At 46.4% G+C, this 24,755-nt stretch overlaps 1 protein-coding gene across 6 annotated transcripts in view; it reads right to left on the bottom strand.

Moving 5' to 3' along the window:
• Positions 1-24,755, bottom strand: part of LOC116971961 (collagen alpha-1(XVIII) chain-like) — a 288,785-nt gene that overhangs the window by 121,451 nt on the left and 142,579 nt on the right. For all 6 annotated transcript variants that reach the window (XM_033019180.1, XM_033019181.1, XM_033019176.1 and 3 more), the window contains 2 exons: positions 14,827-15,010; positions 7,885-7,976 (listed from right to left, as the gene is read on the bottom strand). In XM_033019180.1, the coding sequence (XP_032875071.1) occupies positions 7,885-7,976; positions 14,827-15,010 (276 nt within the window). The remainder of the gene's footprint in view (positions 1-7,884; positions 7,977-14,826; positions 15,011-24,755) is intronic.

Raw genomic sequence — 24,755 nt, 5'->3', positions numbered from 1 at the left:
TGCGTTTTTATTATTTTATGTCTATGTTTTTATGTAGTTTTATGTAGTTTTTGTTATTTTTGGTGGGGTATGTGTGTGGGGGGGTGGGGGTGGTGTGGGGGGGTTGGGGGTAACTTTTAAATCTCTCCCTGCACGGGAGACCCGACCTTTTCTTTGTCGGGTCTCCGTTGTCGTTGGGGCTGCAACGAGGAGCGGCCTCCAACAGGAAGACCGGGGGCTCTGGTGCCGACTACTCACCTCACCGTCGCGGAGCTGGCCGAGTCCAGAGCGGGTGGAGCTGTGGTGGACGCTGCTGCGACCCGACCCCCGGAGATTCGGTGGCTGCAACTGCGGGTTTGACGGACGGTAACACCGGGAGCCCGCGGGTCCCTGGAGGGAGACCGCTTTTCGGGGCTTCCGCAACGGCGACTTCTCCCGCCCGAGTTGCGGGGTTGAAGAGCACCTGAGCGGGGCCTTACAGCACCGCCCCGCGCGGCTTGGAATGGCTGCGGGCTGCGAGCGCACGCCGGGGGCTCTAACACCAAGACCCGGTGTGCGACCTTGCATCACCTGGCGTGGCGTTAATGGCCACGGGACAATCGCCATCGCCCGCCGGGGGCTTTGACTTTGACTCTGACATCGGGGGGGAGAGTGCAGTGGAGAGAGAAGTTTTTTTGGCCTTCCATCACAGCAATGTGATGGATGTTTATGTAAATTATGTTGTGTCTTGGGTCTATTTGTTTGTAATGTATGGCTGCAGAAACGGCATTTCGTTTGGACCTCAAGGGGTCCAAATGACAATAAATTGAATTGTATTGTATTATTGTAAAATGGAGTTCATTCAAAAAATTCAAAACCGGCCGCGACTAAAAATAGGTTGCCGTTTTAAAAATCGGTAATTTTTTAGTCGAAGCCGGTTGCGATGCAAATTGAAGGTGGTTGCTGGAGGTTGCAGGTAGTGGAGGGACTTTGCTTCAAAGATCTTCCACTACCTGCAACCTCCGGCAACCACCTTCAACTGGCATCGCAACCGGTTTCGACTAAAAAATTACCGATTTTTAAAACGGCAACCTATTTTTAGTCGCGGCCGGTTTTGAATTTTTTGAAATAATCGCCGGAACATAGAAGAAGCGGAAACCACTTTCGACCATTAAGGAGACTGATAAAAACCTCCGGGAACCGCACGGAAACCTTGGGTAGGGCGCAAAGTCTCCAGAGGTTTCCTAAGTGGGACAGGGGCATAAGGTTCTTTATTAGTCAGATACACCAATTGGTGTAGTGAAATGAGTATTGCCATTGCAGCACATAAAAAAGAAAACAACATAACAATAATAAAGAAATTTAACATAAAAACATCCCCGCACAATAGTTCCCATTATGAGGGAAGGCACAAGTCCAGTCCCCATCCCCATGTCCACCCATAGTCGGGCCTATTTTGGCCTCCGCAGTTGCCTTTACGGAGGCCCGATGTTCCAGGCCGATCTCGCCGGGTGATGGTGCTCCGGCGTCAGGAGACACTTCACAGCGGAGTGGGAAACCTGGAACGGCCGCTTCCTTACTGGAGACCGCGGCTTCCAAAGCCAACAGGCCGCGCTGGATGAAGCTCCACCACTGGCGATCTCGCCGAGAGATCCCAGGCTCCCGAAGTTAAAGTCAGCTCCGCCGCCCGCAGCTGGCTGCTCCACAGTCCCGCAGCTCCGCGATGTTTCATCAGCGGTCTTCAGCTCACCGGAGTTCCAGCACGGCGATCCAGGGCAGTACTCTACATATCGCCAACTTGGATGTGTTGTGCACACTAATGTGCTGTGAGTGCCCCCTTAAAACTGTCCAGTGAAGGTGATTTGACTATATTGTTGTCTAATTTATTCCATTCCCTTAAGGTTCTTACAAAGAATGAGTCTTATAAATATCTGTCTTGGTGAATGGGGTTTCATTTGCATATCATTCCTCTTTCTTGTTCTCCTTTCTGTTGAGTATGTTATGTATCTATCTGCAGTTATGCCCACGATCCCCTTTTGAATCTTGTACAACATGGCTAGTCCGTTTCTTGCCCTTCTTATTTCCAGCGTTTCCCACTCCAGTTCAGACAGCATCTGGGTGACACTGCTACCTCTATTGTAGTTCCCGATGAAAAAGCGCGCTGCTTTCCTCTGTACCCCTTCTAGTTTGATGATATGACCAGTTTTGTATGGGTCCCAGGCGCATGAAGCGTATTCCAGTAAGGGTCTAACCAATGTTGTATATGCTGTTGTTTTCACTTCCTTTGGGCAGAACCAGAGGTTTTGTCTAAGGAATCCTAGTGTCCGGTTGGCTTTAGTGACCGTGTTGTCCACGTGTTTCCCCCCACGAAAGCTTGCTATCAAGATGAACTCCAAGGTATGGTTGTGAACTTGTACGATGAAGTATTTGTCCACAGAAGAGGTAGTCTCGAGTAGGTGGTTTCTTCTTGTTTGAAATTACCACAATTGAGCATTTGGTTGGGTTGAAGCTCATCTTCCATGTGTTTTGCCATAATTCCAAGGACTTAAGGTCTTCTTGTAAGGAGTTCATATCCTCTACATCAGTGACAGGTGTATATACAAGACAATCATCTGTGAAGAGTTTTGTTTTACAATTTATGTGTTCAGGTAGATCATTAATGTACGTCAGGAACAACAGTGGTCCGAGGACCATGCCTTGCGCTACTCCTGACAGTACTTGTTCTTCTGAAGAAGTGTTTCTTTCACAGGCCACCCTCTGCGTCCAGTTTGTGAGAAAGTCCCTAATCCAGTTATGTAGACTATTTCTGAAGCCAGGGTAATCCAGTTATCCTAGGAGCCTTTCATGAGGAACTTTATCAAACACTTTCGAAAAGTCCAGGATTGCCATCCATATGTATAGATTTCCCCTTATCTAATGCTCTTGTGATGTCATCAATAGTGACAATAAGTTGTGTTTCCATTGAACATTTTTCGAAATGGCCCATGATGTGAGAGTGTATGATGTGATCCATGATCTTACATGTAACACTGGTCAGTGAAACTGGTCTGTAATTCTCAGGCGCAGCCTTATTACCCTTCTTAAATATTGCACAGATGTTTGCTTCCTTACACAGTCGTGGTAATGACCCACAATCAATTGAGGGCTGGAATAAATCTGTGAGTGTGGGTGCTATTGTCAATGTGAACATCTTTAGAAACCATGATGGCCCGCTGCTTTGTTTGGCATTAGGTTCTGTAGTTGTGTGAGTACTCCTGCCTTATGGATCACTAGTTCAGGGATATCCTGTATGTTACTGGTTCCCATCGATGGAATGTATGACTTGTTTTCCCTTGTACATTCACGGGTGAATTGAGCATTAAGTGCTTCGGCTTTCACTTTCCCGTCACTTACAGTTGTGTGGTTCACCATGAGGTCTGCAATTCCCTTCTCTCCGTTACCCAAACGTTTCATATAAGACCAACATTGCTTGACGTTTTCTTTCATTGCTGTGGTAAGTTTGTTTGACACAAAGTCTTGTTTGGCTTTGTTCACAGCTTTCCTTAATTTACAAAGGAATCCCAATTTTCTTTGTCTTGTGTCTTCTTTGCTTTATTGTATGGCCTCTGTTTCTTACATCTGAGTCTGTGGTGATGTCTGGTGAACCAGGGTAGGGTATTTGTTTTGGCTGCTGGTTCTTTTGGAATATGTCTCTCCATGATCTGTTTTATTTCGGTATCAACAATGTCCCACTTCTCCAGAATAGAAGCATTCCCCATTGAGAGATAATGGTCCCGTAAAGCATCCAGATGTGCATTGATCAGTTCCTCGTTTGCTTTCCGCCGTATGTAGTATTTCCTTTAGGTTGTCGGTGTGAGAGGGCAGCACAGTGGCACAGTGTGAGAATTGCTGCCTTACAGCACCCAGAGACCCCGGGTTCGATCCCGACTACGGGCGCTGTCTGTACGAAGTTTGTACGTTCTCCCCGTGACCTGCGTGAGTTTTCTCCGAGATATTCGGTTTCCTCCCACACTCCAATGACATACACGTTTGTAGATTAATAGGCTTGGTATAGATGTAAAATATCCCTAATGTTGTAGGATAGTGTTAATGTGCGGGGATCGCTGGTCGGTGTGGACTCGGTGGGCCAAAGGGCCTGTTTCTGCGCTGTATCTCTAAACTAAACTATACTAAACTAAATGTTGATTGCTGAAAAAGCACATTTTCAGAATTTTGCTCCTTGTTTAGTTTGGGTTTTCATTCTGCAATATTTTAAACTTTTCCCAAGAGGTGTAAATTGTGTTTTTCAGCTGCATTGGACTGGCTGGGCAGTCACTTTCTGCTCAGCAGTGTAGACTGCAGTTCACCTGCATGCTCCCAGGGGGAGACAAATTGCAACAAAACTTGTGTGTAGGAAGGAAAGAAGATTGACTGTGGCAGAAGTCAAAGAGTGAGACTAGTCAGGGGAAAGGGAAACGAGAGATATAGATGGTGATGTAGAGAGATATAGAACAAATGAATGAAAGATTTGCAAAAAGTAACAATGATAAAGGAAACAGGCCATTGTTAGCGGTTTGCTAGGTGAGAATGAGAAGCTGGTGTGACTTGGATGGGGGAGGGATGGAGATAGAGGGAATGCCGGGGTAACTTAAAGTCAGAGAAATACCACTGGGTGCTCGTGAAATATGAGATGCTTTACTTATCCAAAACTCTTATCCTTTCTGACCTTTGCTGACAAAGTGCCTTCAATCCCAAATTGTTAACTGTTTCACTTGGAATAGATGCTGCCTGCTCTGCTAAGAGTTTCCAATTTTCAGATTTTCAGCATTTGTAGTTTTGTTTAAGTTATTTTTTTCCAATCATCACACAGATATGACAATGGCTTCCTTTGCAGGAAGTGGCATAGATATGGTAAACAGTCAGAATCATTTTCCCAGCATGGAAATGTCAAGGACTAGATGGCAGAGCTTGAAATGGGTCATATTTAAAGGCGATGCGCGGGGCAATCTTTCTTTCGCAGAGCAATGGGCATCCGGAACGCACTGCCATGGGGGTGGTGGAGGCAGATATAGTTGTGGCATGTGAGAAGCTTTTGGATAGATCATCGAACAGTACAGCACAGGAATGGGCCATTTGGCTCACAATGTTATGCCAAACATGATGTCTAGCTGTCTGAAGAAGGGTCTCAGCCCGAAACATCACCATTCCTTCTCTCCAGAGATGCTGTCTGTCCCGCTGAGTCACTCCGGCTTTTTGTGTCTATCTTATGTCTAGCTGAACTAGGGTTGGCAACGTTCTCACTCCCAAATAAGGGACAAAAGGTCAAAATAGGGACAAATTCCCGACGGCAATTCGTTGACCAACTCAGCCGTGGCTGGGTGAATGATGAGTTGTCCCAGGTGCTGGACTGCATACAAAGCCCAGCCGGCGGGCCAGCTGAGGAGTTTTGGCCCGGGCGCTGGACTTTGCGTGCGATGTCGCGCGGCCTAGGTCAAAACTCCTCAGCTAGACCGCCGGCTGGGCTTTGTGTTCTGCTGCATGCAAAGTCCGGCACCCCATCCAACTCATGAACCGATGATCGGCCATGAGAAGGCTATGGTGGTGTCGGCGGTAAGCGAAGGACCGAAGGTCAGACAGCTGGCCGGGCTACCAACCGACGGGGCCACGGGCGAGGCGCTGCTGCTGCACTCCATGGGCTGCACTACGTCGGGACGGGTGAGGCAGGGCTGGACGTGGTGCCCCGACCCGACAGTCCCCTCGATCCGAGTTGTAGCAGTCAAATACGGGACAATAGCAGTCCCGTATGGGGCAAACCAATTTAGCCCAATATACGGGATGTCCCGGCTAATCACGGAACATTTGGCAACCCTAAACTGAACTGATCTCCTTTACCTGCACATGGTCCATATCCCTCTATTCCCTGCACTTACATGGGCCTATCTAAACACTACTATAGTATCTGCCTCCACCATTGGCAAAGCATTCCAGGCCCTCATCACCCTCTGGGTAAAAAACTTGCCCCACACATCTCCATTATATTTTCTCCCTTTCACCTTATAACTGTGCCCTCTAGTTTTAGACATTTCCACCCAGGGAAAACTGTTCTGTCCATCTACCCAATCTATGCCTCTCATAATTTTAAACACATCTATCAAGTCTCCCCTCAACCTCCGACGTTTCAGAGAATGCAATCCAAATCTATCTAATCTCTCCTTGTATCTGAAACCCTCTAATCCAGGCAACATTCAGGTAAACATCCGCTGCACCCTCGCCAAAGCTCCCACATCTTTCCTGCACTGGGATGGCCAGAACTGCACGCAATACTACAAATGCAGCCTAACCAAAGTCCTATAGAACTGCATCACGACGTCCTGACTCTTATAGCAGTAAAGGCAAGCATACCATTCACCTTCTTTACCCCACCCTATCTAATTGTGCTGCCACCATCAGTGAGCTATGAACATGGACTCCACGATCCCACTGCACAGCAAAGCTGTTAAGGGTCTTGCTAGTAACTGTGTACTCTCTTGCACAGGCACATAGATCTGCAGGGAATGGAAGCACGTGGATCAAGTGGAGGCAGATGAGATTAGTTTATCTCAGCCTCATGTTTGGCACATGTGGGATGTTCCTGTGCTGTATTGTTCTATGTTCTAGCTTTAAAGAAATAAAAATAAACTTTATTCTAAGTAAAAAATATGTACAATACATGAACTGTGCAAAAAAATCCTTCCGACATTCTCAGAGGCTGTACATCTATTATATTTCTAAAACTCTCATCGTGTTTGTTTGCGTGTATTCGTGTGTGTGCATGTGTCCCCGAAACTCTGTCAATACGGTACACAATAGCGCTACAATTTTTGGCCCACCTTACTCACATTGTCCCATGATGCGCTGTAGCAAGTTTTGTTCAGATTTATGTTATATTTTACAAGTTATTGACATTTTAAACTTTACAAAAAACACTTTTTCACTTGCCCTGCCTGTCAGCCGCGTTCGACGTCACAATGACGCCACAATGGTGTCCCAAATTTATTTTCTTTTAAATCGCCATGTTTTTTTTTGCGTGTACTTGCCTGGCCTCACAACGGGGGCCCAATGGTTCCACGGGTACGTTTTCTTCTATTTTACAACGCCTCCATGGGTCCACTCTTCAATTTATTAACTTTAACTTAATTTCTGCCATCAACGGCACCACTTTGAACGTGGCAGCCACTCATGCACAGGTTGGTGGAATATTGCGTTGGAGAAGCGTGCCCAATGGGTCCGCACTCGGTCCAGTACATTATATTCGTCAGGTAGTGTTTTCAAAATTTTACCCCCCACTCATTTGGCCCCCGGGATGAAATTCCTTCCCTTATTTGAGGGGTGCCTCCACCCCCCCCCCTTCCCCCCTGCCCCCCCTGCCCCTCCCCCCCCCCCCCCCCCCCATACTTCATTTTGGATTAGATTTATTTCCGAAGCACTTTCACTCCACTTGAGCCCTGACGCATATCCAATAAACACACTCTAACAGTAAATGCTAACCTTTTACCATCAACCTTTTACCATCGATTAGGGCGGCAACGATGGTGCAGCGGTAGAGTTGCTGCCTTACAGCGTTTGCAGCACCAGAGACCCAGGTTCCATGCCGATGGCTGCTGTCTGTAGGGAGTTTGTACATTCTCCCCGTGACCTGCATGGGCTTTCTCCGAGATCGGCGGTTTCTTCCCACACTCCAAAGACGTACAGATGTGTAGGTTAATTGGCTTGGTGTATGTGTAAAAAAATTGTCCCTAGTGTGTGTAGGATAACGTTAATGTGCAGACTCGGTGGGCCGAAGGGCCTGTTTCCGCACTATATCTCTAAACTAAACTAAACTAAATCTGGCTGTGCACACCTCATGGTACCCTTTGTTAAGTTGACATTAAGCAATATTTTTCTTCCAAGCCCTGGTTACCAATTTACCTTTGTGCTGGTTTCACTTTCACTTCCCGATCCAATTTCTTCTTTAGGTCCTTCTCGACTCTGGTCATCATTTCCGATGCTCAGGCTGGGAGCTAGGAACAATTACAATTCATAAAATTAGCATTAAAACAGTGCTAGGGTTTTGTGAAGGCTAAAGTATTCCTTTTGACGTACAGTACATGTTTTTAAAATTAAAGTTTATTTCAAAATAATAAGCAAACTAATTCCCTCGCACAGCTGAGTGCACTAACATTTTGTTTAGTTGACAACACAGCAGAATCATTCAGGATTGTAGTTGAGCCGGCTGCTGTGATATATTCCCCTGAAGTGTCATTTGAATGTCAAGCCTCCGCTCATCTGCTCCAGTAATGGGCTTGATGCTAGCCTGAGGTGACTCCTGCCCCATAGCATTCACCCTGGAAGACCTGAGTCCCCGGACTTAGAACTCTGAAACCATAACAGTGAGAATGCCTGTGTGATGTCCAACTGTGTAAGGGAGCTAGCTGTCGGTGTCGCAAGGCAACACAGGAAAGAAAGGATGATGTGGAGAGAGAGTGCCCAGTCTCACTGAGTGAATGAGTAGGAAGGGACTGCAGATGCTGGTTTACGCCGAAGATAGACGCAAAATGCTGGAGTAGCTCAGCATCTCAGCAGCTCAGCAGCTCAGCATCTCTGGAGAAAGTTGACAGTGACGTGTCGGGTCGAGACCCTTCTTCAGAGCATTCACTGAGTGAATGATCCTCGAGGAGGCACAGTGAAAGAAGAACAGAGGAATATAAAATGAAGAGCAGATTACTGTTCAACGAGTGATTTGATCAGGCACTGTGTAGTTTGACAGTGTTGTTCGGACTCGTGTTCTGCTAGCTTGCAAACATACGCGAACAACACCTCATATTTCACTTGGGCAGCTTACAGCCCAGCGGTATGAATATTGACTTCTCTAACTTCAAGTAAGCCTGGCTTTCCTTCTCTCCCCCACCCTACTTATCAGACTAGTTCTCCGATCCTCCTGATTAAATATTACTGATTGTATGCCTCACTGTCACCTTCCCCTCAGCTAACAATGAACCATTCTATATTTCCCTTGATATATCTGCTTTGATACCCTACCCTTCCATATCTCTAGACTCTCTCTCCCCTGACTCTCAGTCTGAACAAGGATCTCGATCAGAAACATCACCCGTCCCTTCTCTCCAGTGATGCTGCCTGTCCCGCTGTTACTCCAGCATTTTTTGTTTATCTTCAGAGTAAACCAATATCTGCAGTTCCTTCCTATACATCAGCATACTGCTGCCTTTGCTGGATGTTGCTGCCTTCTGGTATGACTTGTTGAGCAGTCGCCTAGCTTAGTCTGCCACCTTCCTCCTTGACCAGTTCAACACCATTCATGAAATAAATGACTTGGTTATTTGTCTTCAGATGTGTGTGTTGTTTTGTGCACTTAGATTATTTGGGGGAAAGGAATTTGAGATATTACATGGGTCATCAGGGAACAAGAATCAATAATGTTATGGGACTTGTAGATTATGCAGTTAGAACTGGAATGTGTTGCTAAATTGAATACATTGTTATGATCTTAACAAATGGAGGAATTGGGACAAGAGGGTGAACTGATAGAGAGAGATGTTTCCACTAGTGGGAGAGTCTAGGACTAGAGGTCACAGCCTCAGAATTAAAAGATGTTCCTTTAGGAAGGAGATGAGAAGGAATTTCTTCAGTCAGATGGTGGAATTCTTTCCCACAGAAGGCTGTGGAGGCCAAGTCAACGGATATTTTTAAGGCAGAGGTAGATAGATTCTTGATTAGTATGGGGGTCAGAGGTTATAGGGAGAAGGCAGGAGAACGTGGTTAGGAGGGAGAGATAGATCAGCCATGATTGAATCTCTCCTGATATCTCAAGAATCTATCTTGATCTCTCCTGTCCAGACAATCCTGTGGTCTAATCTTCTTGTCCGTATCACATTTCATTGCCTGTTAGTTTATTCTGTGGACTAACTTTGCCCAGCACATTTCAATTCCACTGGCCCTTCCAACTTGGTTTGATTTGGAAAAAAATATTTTAAGTCTCTGGCTCCTTTATGAAAATGTGAATTGCTTGTGCTCCCAGTACATCAAACACTGTATTTGATCTCCCTCATCGCTGCTAACAATTACTGGTCCACATTCCAGTTTCGTAGCCCTACCCAGAGTCTAATCTACATCAGTACAGCTCTGAGGTGAAGCAGAGAACTATCAGGGGAGAGTCCAAGCAGAAAACTGTCTGGCTTCGTTTCTTTTCAACTTGTATTTTTCCAGCAGGAAGCATCAAGAGAGCTGTTTCTATCAAGAGAGCTGTGCATTCATCTCCTCCCGACTGGACTATTGCAACTCACTTCTCCTTGGCATCAGCTCCACCTACATCAACCGACTCCAACTGGTCCAGAACGCAGCCGCCCGACTCATCACCCACACCAAATCCTGGCATCACATCACTCCAGTCCTCAAAAAACTTCACTGGCTTCCCGTCTCCCACCGGATCACCTACAAAATCCTGGTCCTCACCTACAAAGCCCTCCACCATCTGGCCCCCACATATCTCATTGACCTCCTCTCCCCCTACCAACCCTCACGGTCCCTCAGATCCACATCAGCCGGTCTCTTCTCCATCCACAAGTCCAACCTCCGCAGTTTTGGGGACAGAGCCTTCTCCAGGGCAGCTCCCAGGCTCTGGAACTCCCTCCCCCAACTGATCCGCAATTCCGTGTCCCTCCCCATCTTCCAGTCCCGCCTCAAGACCCATCTCTTCACCTCTGCCTATCCTTAGCCCCACGTCCCCGTCCCTTTTCATCTGTGCATCAAATACTTCCTGGATAGAGTTATCGTCATAGAGTGATACAGCATGAAAACAGGCCCTTGGGTCCAACTTGCCCACACCGGCCAACATGTCCCAGCTACACCAGTCCCACCTGGCCTTCGTTGGTCCATATCCCTCCAAACCATGTACCTGTCTAACTGTTTCTTAAATGGTGGGATAGTCCCAGCCTCAACTACCTCGTCTGGCAGCTTGTTCCATACACCCACCATCCTTTGTGTGAAAAAGTTACCCCTCAGATTCCTATTAAATGTTTTCCCCTTCACCATAAACCTATATCCTCTGGTCCTCGATTCACCTTCTCAGGGCAAGAGACTTTGTGCATCTACCGCTATAGATATCCAGCTATACGCATGGCGCTATGGATCTCCTCGGAGATCTTCCGGCTTCTGCCGAGCCATGAACACTTTTCCATGATGCCAGGGTTAGTTACTATTGGGGGGGCAGGGAGGGGGGGGGGGGGAGAACGAAATAATTTAGCTTAATATTCCTCTTTTCCCAAAACATGTTTTCAAACAATTAACCCAGCTACAAAGTGAACAGATGCTACATAAAAGGACACAGCATAAATTTTGGAAAATACTTTTATGGAATCATTTACTGTATGCAAATGTTCAGCTGAATAGCAGACCAACTTACACGCAGATGTGCAATACCCAAGAGAAATGGCAAGTAATGGATGCAGATGTTTGCCAAGCCCATGTTCCATCTCCCATTGAAAGAAACCAGAAATGTGCAGGAAACTTCATTCATAAGTATGAGATGTAGATATCATTTCCAGATTTTGCTACATGGCACAGAATATTGATGGGACAGATGGTACAGAATGCTACATGGTACAGAATTGGGTGGCACGGTGGTGCAGCGGTAGAGCTACTGCCTTACAATGACAGGGATCCGGGTTCGATCCTGACTACGGGTGCAGTCTGTACGGAGTTTGTACGTTCTCCCCGTGACCTGATTGGGTTTTCTCCAAGATCTTCGGTTTCCTCCCCCACTCCAAAGACGTGTAGGGTTTTAGGTTAATTGGCTTGGTATAAGTGTATAAGTGTAAATTGTCCCTAGTGTGTGTAGGGTAGTGTTAATGTGCGGAGATCGCTGGTCGGTGAGGACTCGGTGGGCCAAAGTGGCTGTTTCAGCACTATATCTCTAAACTAAAGTAACAAGCAAGAATTTCATTGTCCTATCTGGGACACATGACAATAAACTCTCTTGACTTGACTTGACTTGACTAAATATGCTGAGCCTAACCTACACAGCTGGCAGCTTATTTTAGCATATCCAGGCCTTGGCTGTTAAACCTGCTGGAAACATTCACGTTAAATAAAAATGAACCCTGACTGGTTTCTGTTTGGACTCTCCCTTTGAGTACAGTTCAACTCTTGTGGAAAAAACAAAGTAATAATAATAATAATAAATAATATTTATGGGCGCCTTTCAAGAGTCTCAAGGACACCTTACAAAAATTGACATTGTAGAGGAAAAACATGTAAGGGGAATGAAATAAATAGTAGAGACATGACTAGTACACAAAGTAAAGACAGAATTCAATACAAAACACAGTATGAGGCAATTAATGCACAGATGAAAAGGGACAGGGACGTGGGGCTAAGGATAGGCAGAGGTGAAGAGATGGGTCTTGAGGCGAGACTGGAAGATGGTGAGGGACACGGAATTGTGGATCAGTTGTGGGAGGGAGTTCCAGAGCCTGGGAGCTGCCCTGGAGAAGGCTCTGTCCCCAAAACTGCGGAGGTTGGACTTGTGGATGGAGAGGAGACCGGCTGATGTGGATCTGAGGGACCGTGAGGGTTGGTAGGGGGAGAGGAGGTCAGTGAGATATGGGGGGGCCAGATGGTGGAGGGTTTTGTAGGTGAGGACCAGGATTTTGTAGGTGATCCGGTGGGAGATGGGAAGCCAGTGAAGTTGTTTGAGGACTGGAGTGATGTGATGGCAGGATTTGGTGTGGGTGATGAGTCGGGCGGCTGCGTTCTGGACCAGTTGGAGTCGGTTGATGTAGGTGGAGCTGATGCCAAGGAGAAGTGAGTTGCAATAGTCCAGTCGGGAGGAGATGAAGGCATGGATGAGTCTTTCAGCAGCGGGCGGTGTGAGTAGTGGATGAACTCAGCAGGTCCGGCAGAATTGGTGGAGGGAAATGGAGATACGATGCTTCAGGTTGGGGCCCTGTGTCTCATCTCTCACCTCCTGAGGAAGTTTAGGAACTTAATTTGAATATTATTTTGGTTGCACTTTTCTGATTTATTAGTGGAGGAAGAATTTGGCCCAAGCTCCATTTTGGATCACTTTGTTTTGTAATACTGTGGAAGTCAATGGGCTCGTCAGCTGGGGACATGCATGATTTCCCTGGGTTGCAAATTCAGGGTTGAGGGTTATTGATGTTCGATGACTGAAAACGAGGATGTCCCAATAAATGTGTGGCGTGGTGCTTCAGATGTATGCCTTGGCTCTGGGGTGCACAACAATGCTAAAGGGTCTGTCACATTCAGGCAATTTTTTTGGCGACTGCCGGCGACTGTCATAGTCGTAGCAGGTCGCCGAAAAACCTGCGACTGGACCCCCCCTACGACAATGTCTACAAGCTACAACAAACTACCACCGAGTCGACGTCAAGCTACGCAAGCTACGGACAACCGGCGACCCATCAGGATGTCCACCAATGACCACACCTATGACAAACTACGACCACAGAGGCGACAACCTACGACAACCGGTCATCCTACGTCCACCTGCGACAAGCTACCACAAGTTACGACCCTGTTGGCGACAACTAAAGACAACTGAAGACAATTCAGTCGTCGGTACCTGTCGCCGGTTGACATAGGTTGACGTAGGTAGTCGCCAATGGAATTAACCAAAGTCAGCACCGGCCACAACCTACGTCACCTGGAGACAACCTACGACAGCACCTAGGTCAGGAGAAGCCAAGCCCACTGTTGTTGAACATTTTTGAACATATTGAAAATCCAGTGGTGACCAGAGAGACGCTACGACTCTTTGGGCGACTGAGGAGACTACTCACGACCGTACAGGCGACACCCAGTGGTCATGTAGTCGCCTGAAATATAGCCTAAGTGGGACAGGCCCTTAGCAAGCAGACAGACAAAGGAGAGTCAGTGGATCATAGACACAAAATGCTGGAGTAACTCAGCGGGACAGGCAGCATCTCTAGATAGAGGGAATGGATAACTTTCCGGGTCGAGACACCTCTTCAGTGGATGTTGTTTACTTGGCTTTTCAGAAGGCCCTTGTTAATGCTATTACCATTGATAATGGTAATAGCATGGATAGAAAATTGACTGACTGGCAGAAGGCAGAGTGGGAATAAAGGGGGCCTTTTCAGCTTGGCTGCCAGTGACTAGTGGTGTTCCACAAGGGTCGGTGTTGGGTCCGCTCCTCTTCATGTTTTATATGTTAATGACCTGGATGCTGGTATTGATGGCTTCGAGGTCAAGATTACAGATGATATGAAGATAGGTGGTGGATAGGTAGAGTTGAGGAAGCAGGGACTCTGCAGGAGACTTGGACAGGTTGGGAGAGTGGGCAGAGAAGTGGCAGATGGAATACAATGCAGCACACTGTGCTGGAAGACAAAAAGGTGTAGACTATTTTCTATTTATGCATAAGAAGGAACTGCAGATACTGGAAAATAAAGGTAGACAAAAGTGCTGGAAAAACTCAGTGGGTTCCTTCTTGAATAGACAATAGACAATAGGTGCAGTAGGAGGCCATTTGGCCCTTCGAGCCAGCACTGCCATTCAATGTGATCATAGCTGATCATCCTCAATCAGTACCCCGTTCCTACCTTCTCCCCATATCTTTAGGAGCTCTATCTAACTATCTAGCCGTGGAGGCCAAGTCATAGGGTATTTTTGAAACAAAGATTGATAGATTTGTGATTAGAAATGTAATGGGGAGAAGGAAGGTTGCAAGAGGAAAAACAGATCAGCCATGATCGAATGGCGGAACAGACTCGATGGGCTGAATGGCCTAATTCTGTTCCTCTCTCCTATAACCTTATGAAAGACTGAAGCTGTTATAAAATAAAGTTCCACTTCTAAAGTTTGGACAGATACCTCGTTCTTCTTTAATGGCAAAGTCTGGCCCTTCCTCGGGCGGCCTCTCTCCAGAGTTGCCTGAGGTGCTCGTCTCTTGGAGAACAGAATCCAGCTGGCCCGAGGCGGTCTCCATCTCCTCCGTCACAGAAGCCTCAGTGGGGGGCTCACGCACCGGCTCACTGATGAGATTTCTCTCGACCAACTGAAAAGGAAACAAATCAAACATAAATGCCATTGACCAAGAGCAGACTGGGTCGAATAAGGTTGCACACTTGAAACTCCTCATACTACTCCCCGTCGAGCAGCAAGACGGCATATTTACACTGAAGCCTTATTAATGGTAATCAACTGGGAACTGAATGCTATGGCAGGGAATGGAGATTAGGCAGGATGCCCAGAGACACAAATGGTAAGAAAACCCTGCTAGAAGGGTTCTAAACGAGTGGGAGGTGATGAGGCCAAAGTGCCATCAGGAATTCCAGTGAATTGGACATTGGTGGTGAGGACATAATGGGTGGTGCATGGAAAAGCAATCTCAGTGTAGGGGTTTGTGCAGGGAGGTACTGCAGATGCTGGTTTAAACCCTGGACACAAAACACTAGAGTGGAGCCCCTGACCCTCAGTCTGAAGAAGAGCCTCAACCTGAAACGTGACCTATTCCTTTTCTCCAGAGATGCTGTCGGACCCGCTAAGTCACTCCAGCTTTTTGTTCCTGCTTCAGCGTAGGGGTTGCCAGAGACAGGAGACTAAAGAGGTGAAGGCTGTTGAGGACTGTGTTCGGAATGTGAATCTCGCCTATACCAGAGCACTGATCCTGGAGCTAACCTGTGGAGAAGGTGTGTTAACAGTGCCTGGACAGAGGATTCCTCGCCATCTGCATTATAGTGTACCCATACATTTACAGCATACACCACACCTTGATAGCGTTGATGTACAGAGGGACCTCGGGTTGGTCCATAATTCCATGAAATTGGCAGCACAAATAGATTCAGAATCAGATTCAGATTCACATTTATTGTCACATGCACCAATTAATTACAGTGATATTTGAGTTACCATGCAGCCATACAATTAAAAGAACACAACACAATTAAAAATAATGATAGAACGTAACATAAACATCCAGCACAGTGATCACTGTGATGGAAGGCAATAAAGTTCAGTCAGTCTTCCTCCTTTTGTTCACCCGTGTTTGAGGCCTTGACCCTCCGCAGTTGCCGTTACGGACGGCCCGATGTACAGGCCTTCTCGTCGGGATGATCGAAGCTCCGACGTCGGAACGGATGGAACCCACTCCGCGACTTGGAGTGCCCGAATCGGCCACATTCTTACCGGAGACCGCGGCGTCTCGATGTTATAGACCGCAGGCAGGCCAGCGGTCGGAGCTCTTCTCCGGCGATCCCCCACAAGGGATCCCTGGCTCCGGGATGGTAAAGTCCGCTCCATGCCTGCTGACAGAAGCTCTGCAGACCACGGTTTCACGATGTTAAAGTCAGCAGGCCGGCGGTCAGAGCCTTTCTTCTGGCTCAGCGATGTTAAAATCCACGCCGCGCCTGCTGTTGAAACTCCGGGCCATCTCCGGGAAAGGCCGCTGCAATCCAAGTTGTTAGGCCGCGAGGGAGGGCAAAAATGCGACTAGGAGAAAATCACATCTCCACCGAGGTAAGTGACTGGAAACGGTTTCCCCCTATTCCCCTCCCCCACCACCCCCACATAAACACATACCTAGAGACATTTACACATACATTAGACATACTAAAAAAAAACTAAAAAAAGTCGAAATGACTGACAAATTGCTGGCGAGGCTGCAGCGCCACCCGATGACATTGTGAAGAGCGGTAAAGAAAGCACATAGTATGCTTGCGTTCATAGGTCGGAGCATTGAACATAAGAGTCAGGAAGTCATGATGCAGCTTTTCATGACTTCTGTCAAACTGCATTTGGAGTTTTGCATGCAGTTCCAGTCATCCCATTACAGGAAGGATGTGGAGATTTTGGAAATGGTGCAGAGGAGGCTTACCACCATGATGTCTGGATATGGGAATATTAGCTTTATGGAGCAGTTGTATACACTTGGATTGTTTTCTCTGGAATGCCGGAGGTTGCAGGGTGACCTGATAGAAGTATGTAAAATTATAAGAGGCATAGATTGCATAGATGGTAGAACCTTTATCCCTGGATAGAAAAATCAAATACTAGAGGGCATAGCTTCAAGATGAGAGGGGCAAAGTTTAAAGGAGGCAAGATCAACTGGTCACACGGGAGGCCTGGTCCCCCAACGCAACCCGATCCCCAACACAATATTGCACCACTAACCCATAGCCCCCACGGGAGGCGTGGTCCCTCAACTGAACCCATTCCTGAACGTAAGATTCCAGCACTCCCCTGCCTCCCTCAGCAGTGGACTTAAAAAAAAATTCCAATTGCACTTCCCCTGCCTGCCACAGCAGTTCCAATTTCAATACCAATTGGCCCTCCCCCTCCTGTTGAAGCACTTGCTGTGATATCCCATTGAGGTGAAAAGTTCAGAGTGTTCCTATCTTGCAACTTTGTATCGAAGTGTGTTGGAAGCTGGCAGGAAGGATTTTAACAGTAAAAACCTTGTTGGCATTTTTAAAGTTTTGAAATATAGCATCATCCCTGGATGCTGCTGGAAAAAGGCTCTCTGTGAGAAGCTGCGGTTACCGTTGGAAACGTCCCATTGTGATGTTATTATGGTACTCGGCAACTTGAGAGCCCATTGTGATTGCTGCAGTGTGAGTGGCATTGTGACATCATCACTGGAAGCTGCTGGAAAAAGACGCTCTGTGAGAAACTGCGATTACCGTTCGCAACGTCCCATTATTATGTCATTTGTAAATGAGATCCATTGTGATTGGATGTCTGTGAGATGGCATTGTGACATCATCACTGGAAGCTACTGGAAAAAGGCTCTCTGTGAGAAGCGGTTTGGGGCTTTTTTAAAAAACTTTAATCGTGAATAACGTGAACTATAGAATGAAATCTTAAGTGAAGCTGAGTACAGCTCGGGAAAATGTGACTTAGAATATATAAAAATGTAAGCGCTAGCTCATAGCATTTTGAGGAAGATACAAAACATACATACATACATACAGACATACAAGATCAGACATTTAGAAGTATATAGATGAGTGGAGCAAGTTTTTTTACACAGAAACTGGTGAGTGCCTAGAAATTGGTTGGACTGCCGGAGTTAGTTGTTGAGGTAGATACTACAGAGGCATTTAAGAGACTTTTAGATATGCATATGGATATGCAGGGAATGGAGGAAAATGGATTATGTGCAGGCAGATAAGAATTGGTCTTGCTGGGCAATTGGTCCAACATTCACGAAGGGCCTGTTTTTGCGCTGAACTGTTCCATGTTCTATGTTAACACTCCTTTAAACGGTCGTGTGCACAGCAGCCAACAATTACTGCTAGGATTTTATTGCATCTGCTGGCAGATTCCTGCAATTACCTATTATCAGGGCTCCAGCCTTTCAAAGCGGCAAGGCTGCTGGTCGTGCACTGGAGGTAGCCGAGAGTGATGCTGAAGGGAAGAGAGTGTGCTCCAGACACACTGATTTATACCTTAACATCCTTGTGTCTGACCTGATAGACACAAAAAGCTGGAGTAGCTCAGCGGGACAGGCAGCATCTCTGGAGTGACCCTTCTGTAGACTGGTGTGAGAGGCTGATGGTCTGCATTGGGATGGGTCTTCTATTGGTGGGTCTGTCGTTTGGGTTTCAGCGGACGCACAGCTCAATGTCTGGTCTGGGCATGGTACCACTGTCATTGTGGAGTGTCAAAGGTTCAGTCGCCCTCATTGGGCCTAAACCTAAGAATCTGAGACCCGTGAAGAAATTTTTAAGCCATTATTGTAAAGGTACACGTAAAGATAGACACAAAATACTGGAGTAACTTAGCGGGTCAGGCAGCATCTCTGGAGAGAAGGAATGGGTAACAATTCGAGTCGAGTAGATTTCCAGCGGGATCTTAGTCTATAACTCACTGAAAGCGGCAACGGGCGGTCATGGTGGCGCAGCGGTGGTGTTGCTGCCTTACAGCGAATGCAGCGCCGGAGACCCGGGTTTGATCCTGACTATGGGTGCTGTCTGTACGGAGTTTGTATGTTCTCCCCGTGACCTGCGTAGGGTTTTCTCCGAGATCTTCGGTTTCCTCCCACACTCCAAATACGTATAGGTATGTAGGTAAATTGGCTTGGTAAATGTAAAAAATGTCCCTAGTGGGTGTAGGATAGTGCTAATGTGCGGGGATCGCTGGTCGGCGCGGATCCGGTGGGCGGAAGGGCCTGTTTCCGCACTGTATCTCAAAACTAAAAACTAAACTTAGATAAGGTGGCAATGAAGGCATATGGTATGCTTGTTTTCAAAGGATGGGGCATTGAATATAAGCGTCAGGAAGTCATGATGCAACTTTATAGAATTTTGGTGCAGTTGAAGTCTACCCCCACCCCGCCCTTTACAGGAAGGGTATGGAGGTTTTAGAAAGGGTGTAGGGAATGTTTACCAGAATGATGTCTGTGTTGGGGGATGTCAGCAACAGGGAGAGGTTGGACAGACTTGGATTGTTTTTTTCTGGATTGTCAGAGGCTGTGGGGAGACCTGATAAAGGTATATATAATTGCGAGAGACAGAACCATTTTCTCAGGGTGGAAATGTCTAAAACTAGAGGGCACAACTATAAGGCGAGAGGGAGAAAATATAATGGAGATGTGTGGGGCAAGTTTTTTACACAGAAAATGATGAGAGACATTGATAAGGTAGACAGTCAGAACCTTTTTCCTTGGATGGAAAAGTCAAATACTACAGGGCATAATTTTAAGATGAGAGGGGCAGAAACGATAGTGACATTTAAGAGACGTTTGGATAGGTATGTGGAGATGCAAGGAATGAAGAGATATGGATTAAGTGGAGGTAGATAAGAGAAGGTCTTGGCATCATATTCATCACACACATAATGGGCCGAAGGGCCTGTTCTTGTGCTGTACTGTTCCTTCTTTTATGTTCTAGGACATAGTAGCTGATTTGATAAGCACCTTATCCATAACAATTCACTCACTTCTCCACTGCACAGTGGCTGGAATTTGCACCATATGCAGGATTTACCCTACCCCAGGTGGCACAGCAGTAGAGCTACTGCCTTACAGCACCAGAGTCCCGGGTTCGATCCTGACTACGGGTGCTTTTCTGTACAGAGTTTTACGTTCTCCCCGTGACCTGCGTGGGTTTCTCCGGGACCTCCGGTTTCCTCCCACACTCCAAAGACGTACAGGCTTGTAGATTAATTGGCTTTGGTAAAATAGTGAATTGTCCCAAGTGTGTGTAGGAAAGTGTAAGTGTGTGGGGATCGCTGGTCGGTGTGGTTTTGGTGGGCTGAAGGGCAGTATCTCTAATCTAAGCTGATCTAATAAGCAACGTTTCGGGTCAAACCCCTTCTTCACCCGCTGAGATTCTCCAGCATTTTTGTCTACCTTCGATTTTCCAGCTTCTGCAGTTCCTTCTTAAACATAAGAACTATCAATCTCTGCTTTAAAATGTCAAGGGATTATGTAGAACACAGCAGTGACAACTACCCACTCTAATACAGTCTGCAGGGCACCTCCAGAAGTGCAAGCACTGGAGTCACCACTTAAGGGAACTGAAGGTACTCTCCACCAGGCTCGGAGAGCACAGGAGAAAGGCCTGCCCTCAAGGTACAGTCTTCAGGCTGAATGACCTTGGCAATGTAACCTCCTAGGGCTGAGTGTCACAAATCCCCTTGGCCATGTGGAGTTGGCAATGTGAACCTTCTTCCCATAGTTGACCAAGAGCTGTAAGTTCAGGAAATGTAAGTGCCGACGATTTATGATCTCCAGGTTCGGAAGAGGATCCCACGAACCTCAGGAGGAGAGTTTGCAGACCTCAGAAGCTCACGTGCTGAAGGCCTCTTTTCTTTCAGCAGAGACCAGTGTGTCTCCTTGAGTAAAGAACATCAATGACCTCTAATGCTGGGGTCAAGGAAAGAGCATTCACGTCGTGGCCCTGTTTCCACCAATCTTTCAACCACCACGCACAAGAAGCACAAGAAGCGACAAGACAGACACCATTGTGTGCAGATGCCGAGAAGTGTGTTCAGCTCCGGCTGCACAACTTCCAATCTTGTGTGTGGACTCGATAAGAAGAAGAGCTTGTCTAATGCTGCAATTGATGATAAACATGGACATGCCACATGGATCAGCCGCTGCGACCTGGAATAACCTGTAAGTTTAGGGTGTAGAAACGAAGAGACAAGGGATGGCAGAAGCTGGATTCTGGAGCAAAACATAAACTGCTGGATAAACTCAATGGGTCAAAGAGCACCCCATCCCAAGTAACATTAAGAGAGAGTTAGATAGAGCTCTAGGGGCTAGTGGAGTCAAGGGATATGGGGAGAAGGCAGGCACGGGTTATTGATAGGGGACGATCAGCCATGATCACAATGAATGGCGGTGCTGGCTTGAAGGGCCGAATGGCCTCCTCCTGCACCTATTTTCTATGTTTCTATGTTTCTATAACGGTGTACCCAATTCCAGGTAACACGGCAGTACACTCCATCCCAGATAACATGGCAGTGTACTCCATTGCATGTAACAAGGCCAGTGAGAGGTTTGAGACTGATGATGGTGAGCTACAGCTGGGTGCCAACTGTGCAAGGTAGAAACTAGTGTTTCTGGGCAATGATTTGAAGCAGCATGTGTCTGGAAAATAGGAGGATGCCAGGATAGATGCTTGAGCAACACCAGAGATGCAGTCGGAAGAAGAGTCTTGACCCAAAACGTCACCTATTCCTTCCCTCCAGAGATGCTGTCTGACCCGCTGAGTTACTCCAGCTTTCCCAGAGATACGGATGCGGGTATGGGAAGAAAAGCCACGGTTTATGATATATTGGCAGGTTGGATTTGAAAAGAATAGAAAAAGCCAAATCTGGCTCCACTCAGCTGGAGGACTGCAGAGAGGTGTTGAAGGAAGATAGACACAAAAAGCTGGAGTAACTCAGCGGGTCAGACAGCATCTCTGGAGCAAAGGAATAGGTGACGTTTCGGGTTGAGTCCCTTCTTCAGACTGAGTCAGGGGAAAGGGAAACAAGAGATATAGACGATGATATAGAGAGATATAGAACAAATGAATTAAAGATATGGAGAGAGAGGGGATGCAAGGGTTACTTGAAGTTAGAGAAGACTTTCCAATTTCCGGTAATTTGGCCTCACTCTGACAATGGAGGAGGCCTGGGACAGAAAGGGTCCATTGTCAGAGTGAGGCCAAACGCAAATTGGATGAACAGCATCTCACAATTTGCTTGGGAAGCTTACAACCAAATGGTATGATTTCTCCAACATCAAGTAAACTTTGCACCCCCCTCTCTCCAACCCTCACTCATCCAAGTCGTACCAGGTTGAAAGTCCTTGTTGAGTCTCATTGTCTGAACTCATTCTCATCTAACAAACAGCTAACATTGGCCTGTTTCCTTTATCATCGTTACTTTTTTGCATACATTTCATTCATTTGTTCTATATCTCTCCACATCACCATCTAGATCTCTCATTTCCCTTTCCCCTGACACTCAGTCTGAAGAAAGGTCACCTATTCCTTCTCTCCAGTGATGCTGCCTGTCCCGCTGAGTTACTCCAGCTTTTTGTGTCTATCTTCGGTTTCAATCAGCATCTGCAGTTCCTTCCCAGACACATCTTAGTTGTTTGTCTGTTTTGTGGACAAGACTTGTTCTGTACTACTTGAGTGGTAATTACTTGAGAGGGGCACAGTCCCTTGAGGAGAAAGAACTGTTAATAAAGAGAAGAGAAACATAAGAAGAAGAAAACTAATTTGAGCTTCTGTGGGAAATGAAATTGAAGCAGATGCTGATGATCACACAATTAAAGTTACTATAATGAATAGTCAGAAAGGCAAATGCTGCTGAGCAGAATGTAAAACACAGACTGAGTTTGGCATTCATCGGTCTTTTTCTACTTTGTCTCGGCGACACTGATCTTCATGATGTCTATTCACCCCTCAACCAACATTTTCTTTTTCTTATATTAATATTTACCTGTCAGCATTTCTACCTAATTCAACATGATATACCATTTCCCATTATAATCAGCACCGCAAAGTATCTTTTGAAAAATGGACGTCAATTACATTTACGTTTCTCCGAACACTGCAAGTCTTTTGTTACGTTGAGTGAAATGGAAGAATAACTCAGGCAGTACAGTTTAAAAAATTGTGGCTACCAATTCAAAGCCTTCCAGCCACCTGACTGTTGGGCCAGCCAAGTTATGTAGCGTGATGATGGGGCGATTACTTAATCACAAAGAGCCTCACTGTAGTTGCACCCCATGCTTTCCACACAGCTAGCTTTGTTTCCCAACTGCAAATACAGGCACTACTCCTTATAAAGGTCACTTAGCGTTTGGTTAATGAATGTAACTGGGCGGGGTCTTTCATGACTGGCATCTGAAAAGGGTTATTTGCTGGAAGGGATGTTGCGGCACGGTGGCACAGCGGTAAAGAACACGGGTGCTGGCCACAGGTGCTGTCTGTAGAGAGTTTGTACGTTCTCCCCGTGACTGCGTGGGTTTTATCTGGGTGCTCCAGTTTTCTCCCACTCTCCAAAGATGTACAGGTTTGTATGTTAATTGGCTTGGTATAAATGTAAATTATCCCTAGTGTGTGTAGGATAGTGTTAATGTGCAGGGATCGCTGGTCGGTGTGGACTCGGTGGGCCGAAGGGCCTATTTCTACTGCTGTATCTCTAAACTAAACTAAGAATTGCCACTGAGAGCTCTCATTTCCTCTGTTTAACAGAGTCTTAATACCCCAACATGTCAATGAAGAACTCTTTATGCTACCAATATTATGTTATCAGAACGGCAGCCAACTCATCCGTAATTTATCAGATGCCACAAGAAACAGAAGCAAATAATACAAATCTGAACTATATATTAAAGCTACAGAGTATTCCCAGCAATTTTGACAGTATCTGTGGAGGATGAAACAGAGACCTGGATAAGACCTGTACAGAGCGGATGTGGAGCGGATGTTCCATTAGTGGGAAAGTCTAGGACCAGAGGTCATAGCCTCAGAATTAAAGGACGTTCCTTTAGGAAGGCGATGAGGGGGAACATCTTTAGTCAGAGGGTGATGAATCTGTTGAATTTTTTGCCGCAGAAGGTTGTGGAGGCCAAGTCAGTGGATATTTATACGGCAGAGATAGCTAGATTCTTGATTAGTCTGGGTGACAGGGGTTAGGGGGAGAAGGCAGGACAATGGGGTTAGGAGGGAGAGATAGATCAGCCACGATTAAATGGCAGAGTAGACTCAATGGGCCGAATGGCCTAATTCTGCTCCTATCTGATGAACTCAAAAACTTATGAGATATTGTTCCCTATTAAAGGTTCGTAAACATTGGAGGCAGGCGAAAGAGGAGCAGGAGGAGAACAGAAATAAAAAATAAATCTCTGATGGAAGACAGAATTGGTTGAATGATGGAAGAGTTGATGGTGTAAGGCAGTTTACCTTTGTCTAACTTGCACCAAGATCCTTTTTGTCACCGATCACCTGTTGTCCTAACACTGGCCTGAAAACTCTTTATACCAATTGTCCAGTTCATGACGTGAAATGACGACCCAGATTTAATGGGATAACCTGCACATCTCTCCCTGTTCCTGCCGACATTTCCATACATCACAAAGTGAAGACAAATGAGGCTGCGGATGTGATATGACAGTTCAACTTTCCAATGACAAACCCAAAAAGTTGGAGTAACTCAGCGGGTCAGAAAAGGAATAGGTGACGTTTCAGGTTGAGACCCTTCTTCAGACTGAAAATGTAGAATAGATCACTAAATTTAATCAGCAGGACACCCAGTGTCGGAAGCACAATACCATTAAATTAAATGGGAAAGAA

The sequence above is a fragment of the Amblyraja radiata genome, chromosome 4 (assembly GCF_010909765.2).
Source record: "Amblyraja radiata isolate CabotCenter1 chromosome 4, sAmbRad1.1.pri, whole genome shotgun sequence".
NCBI classification, from domain to species: Eukaryota; Metazoa; Chordata; class Chondrichthyes; order Rajiformes; family Rajidae; genus Amblyraja; species Amblyraja radiata.
Note: the sequence above shows the minus strand (reverse complement) of the source record. Positions and strands in the feature narration are given on the sequence as shown.